The sequence below is a fragment of the Monomorium pharaonis genome, unplaced genomic scaffold, assembly GCF_013373865.1.
Source record: "Monomorium pharaonis isolate MP-MQ-018 unplaced genomic scaffold, ASM1337386v2 scaffold_683, whole genome shotgun sequence".
NCBI lineage: Eukaryota > Metazoa > Arthropoda > Insecta > Hymenoptera > Formicidae > Monomorium > Monomorium pharaonis.
Genome location: NW_023416004.1, coordinates 20,001 through 23,020, shown reverse-complemented (window position 1 = coordinate 23,020; position 3,020 = coordinate 20,001). Strand labels below are relative to the sequence as shown.

General features: G+C 31.4%; 1 protein-coding gene across 2 annotated transcripts in view; it reads right to left on the bottom strand.

The window, feature by feature from the left end:
- Positions 1-2,080: 2,080 nt before the first annotated feature.
- LOC118648776 (probable medium-chain specific acyl-CoA dehydrogenase, mitochondrial) overlaps positions 2,081-3,020 on the bottom strand; it is a 16,587-nt gene continuing 15,647 nt past the window's right edge. For both annotated transcript variants that reach the window (XM_036295193.1, XM_036295194.1), the window contains 3 exons: positions 2,983-3,020; positions 2,624-2,899; positions 2,081-2,507 (listed from right to left, as the gene is read on the bottom strand). The exon at positions 2,983-3,020 is cut by the window's right edge and continues 103 nt beyond it. In XM_036295193.1, the coding sequence (XP_036151086.1) occupies positions 2,355-2,507; positions 2,624-2,899; positions 2,983-3,020 (467 nt within the window). In that variant the 3' untranslated portion in view covers positions 2,081-2,354. The remainder of the gene's footprint in view (positions 2,508-2,623; positions 2,900-2,982) is intronic.

Here is a 3,020-nt window from a genome sequence, read left to right as displayed (position 1 = left end):
AAAAATTATTATAAAGATAATGTTTTCAAAAATAACGGTACAATTACTGCGCACAAAAAATGCACAAAATCTAAATTCATCATGTGCTGAACAAAAACAGAATAATAAATGTATACTATTCAATTTTTCTTAGAATTATGATCTATATAGTTAACCATCTAATTAATCATTTGAACGCTTCAAAGATTAGTGCTAAATGGATCGTAATTTCCATCAAATTATTAAGGTTATGGAAAAAAATAAATTTAACAATGAAATTAATAAGTAAATAAATTAATGCTGTTTATTTTTAATATGTTTTGCAAAATTTAATTGCTTTTATAAAAAATAATATAGTTGCGTCAGTTTATAACATATAGGTATATGTAGACAATAACAAGTACCCATATCGATGAGTCAAATTGGCGTAGCAGGTAGAGTACAAGGTTCGTCATCCTAAGGTTCCGGGTTCAAACCTAGCAGCGGCAAGTAAGAATAAAATAAAAAATAACATAATTTAAATTTAATTAATTAATAAAAATTTATCCTAAATTTAGTATGTGCTGTTGATAAAAATAATTTAAAAAAAATGAAATTTTTATTTTATTTTATTTTTCTTTGTAACTGTTGTGTGACGGTTAGATAACATGTAATTATAACATGTTATATTGCTGAGTCGAAAATTGTAACTTACATGTAAGTTACGTGTAACTTCAGAGTAACGTAACCTGTTATATTCGATTACATTGCTGTTACGCTGCTACTATATTACTGTGTTCACTGGGAGGGTATATTACGATATCTTAAGAAATCTCTTGGACATCCTCTGGATATCGTTTGAGATATCCACAGGATGTCAAATCGGTGGACATTTGTGGATCTTTTGGATATCCCTTGGATATCGTAAATGGTCCACGGATATCCAACGATATTGCGATATTCCAAAATGACCTCCTAGGGACATCCCTAGGATAAAGTATACTGTGTGGATTAAGATGGGTCTTGAGTAAGATTCGACTATGAATACCGGCCCTTGTCTCCTTACACCATGCGTAATACGTTTTCAAAATGAACAATGCACTTGATTAAAGTCCTGTATAAGAGAGAAGCGAAATCGACGTCGAAATTTCTGATTGGTTGATGCCATGTTGAGTCCGTAAATTAGCGGTGTTTCAAACATTGAGAAGCTATTAATTTATGTGTTTCTTTCGTGTTCCTTTCTTTTTGTTATTGCTTTAATAAAATAAATAAGGAATTATTAATTAAATTAAATAGCAACAGTATTTCACTTTCAACTTACCCAACAAGAGGTTTTCTTCTGTATAAGTTATCTCAAAACAATTCGGAGTAACTTCTAAATCTTATTTCCAATTAGACAGGTTAGGTTATGCATGACAATGTATTGGAGTTCCACTATAAACATGTGCTACAACGCAGCGTTGCCAAATCTCAAAATGAGCTCAAGATAGCAGCTGATTTCGTTTCTTTCTTATATAGGACTCTACACTTGACTAACGCACTCCTGATCGTGGCGTGGTTAGCGCCGTTTGTTATGGGAGCGCGGCCCTTTTAAAATGGTCCAACGTGTCACGACGAAAACACGCACAAGCTTCCCGCATTTGCGAGCCTTCGCCTTTGACGTCGTTGCGCGACTAAGAGTCTGCGTTTTTTTCTATTATAGTTGCTAGTTGTTCATTCCTTTGCTAAAGTACAAATGTGTTGAAATCGACTCACATAAAAAATTCCCCGAGATACGAAAGATTATCGAGAGTTAAAGAATGAAACAATTTTATTTTAATCGCGATCCCTTTGAGGGTTTAACTTTTTAAATACACAATAAAGGCTCCGTCATAAATTAAATTCCATAAAAATGTAAACACGTAAAGAACTAAATATTGTATATCGGAGCAATTAAAATTGTAGCTAACACTGTATACAAATCTGCTTTTTCGTTAATACTTCGTTAGTTTTTATATTCACATAGTTCTTAAATAATTTCTATCGGTTTTCGGAATAAATTAAAAAGAATTATGATTTCATAAAATATTATTTTTTGTGTGAAATATTACAATCCTTTATTTACATTAAAAAATTTGCATAATTTGTGTAGTTGACATATATTTTTTAAATAATTATTTCAAATTTATAAATCACATTTAAGTATAAAAATTTCAACTTTTACCTTATATTAATGTATAATGTTCTAAAAGTATAAGCACATATTCTAAGAGTATAAACATTGCATATGATATGTTAGATGTAGATATAAGTTTACCATTTTGTAACTTTAATAAGAATACTAAAAAAAATACTTCTTTATAAAAATAAATTTTATAATTCAAATTTTCTTCATAACTCAATTGGCACATGATTATTTAGCTGCTCTTTTGTTTAGCTTCGTCAAAGAGACCACGCGATATAATCAACTTTTGAATCTGTGAAGTACCTTCATATATCTGATAAATTTTTGCATCGCGCATAAGCTTCTCTACTGGATACTCGGAATTGAAACCCGCACCACCGAAAACCTAAATTGAAAAATTATCATGTATGACAAATTGTAAAAAGAGAACATACTCGAGCCTTTTACTGACTGTTACAACTTAACATAAAATTCATAGATATATAAATTATTATATCGTACCTGTACAGCGTCTGTAGCACATTTATTAGCTACATCAGCACTATAACATTTTGCGATACTAGCGAGCAATGTAGCATTCGGTAAATCTTTGTCAGCAGCCCAGGCTGCCTTCATCCATGCTAATCTAGAAGTTTCAACGCCAACAGCCATATCAGCTAGCATAAAAGCTATTGCTTGATGTTGCGCTATTGGTATACCAAATGTTTTGCGTTCCATCGAATATTTCGTTGCTTCGTCCAAAGCTCTCTGGGCCAAACCAGTAGACGATGCTGCAACCTGCAATATAAAAATGAAGATAACGTTTGCATAAATGTTATATTAAACTTATTTGGCATTTAACGAATGAATAGACATATTACTGGTGATCGTGTTCTAGTAAAAGTCTTCATAGCTATTT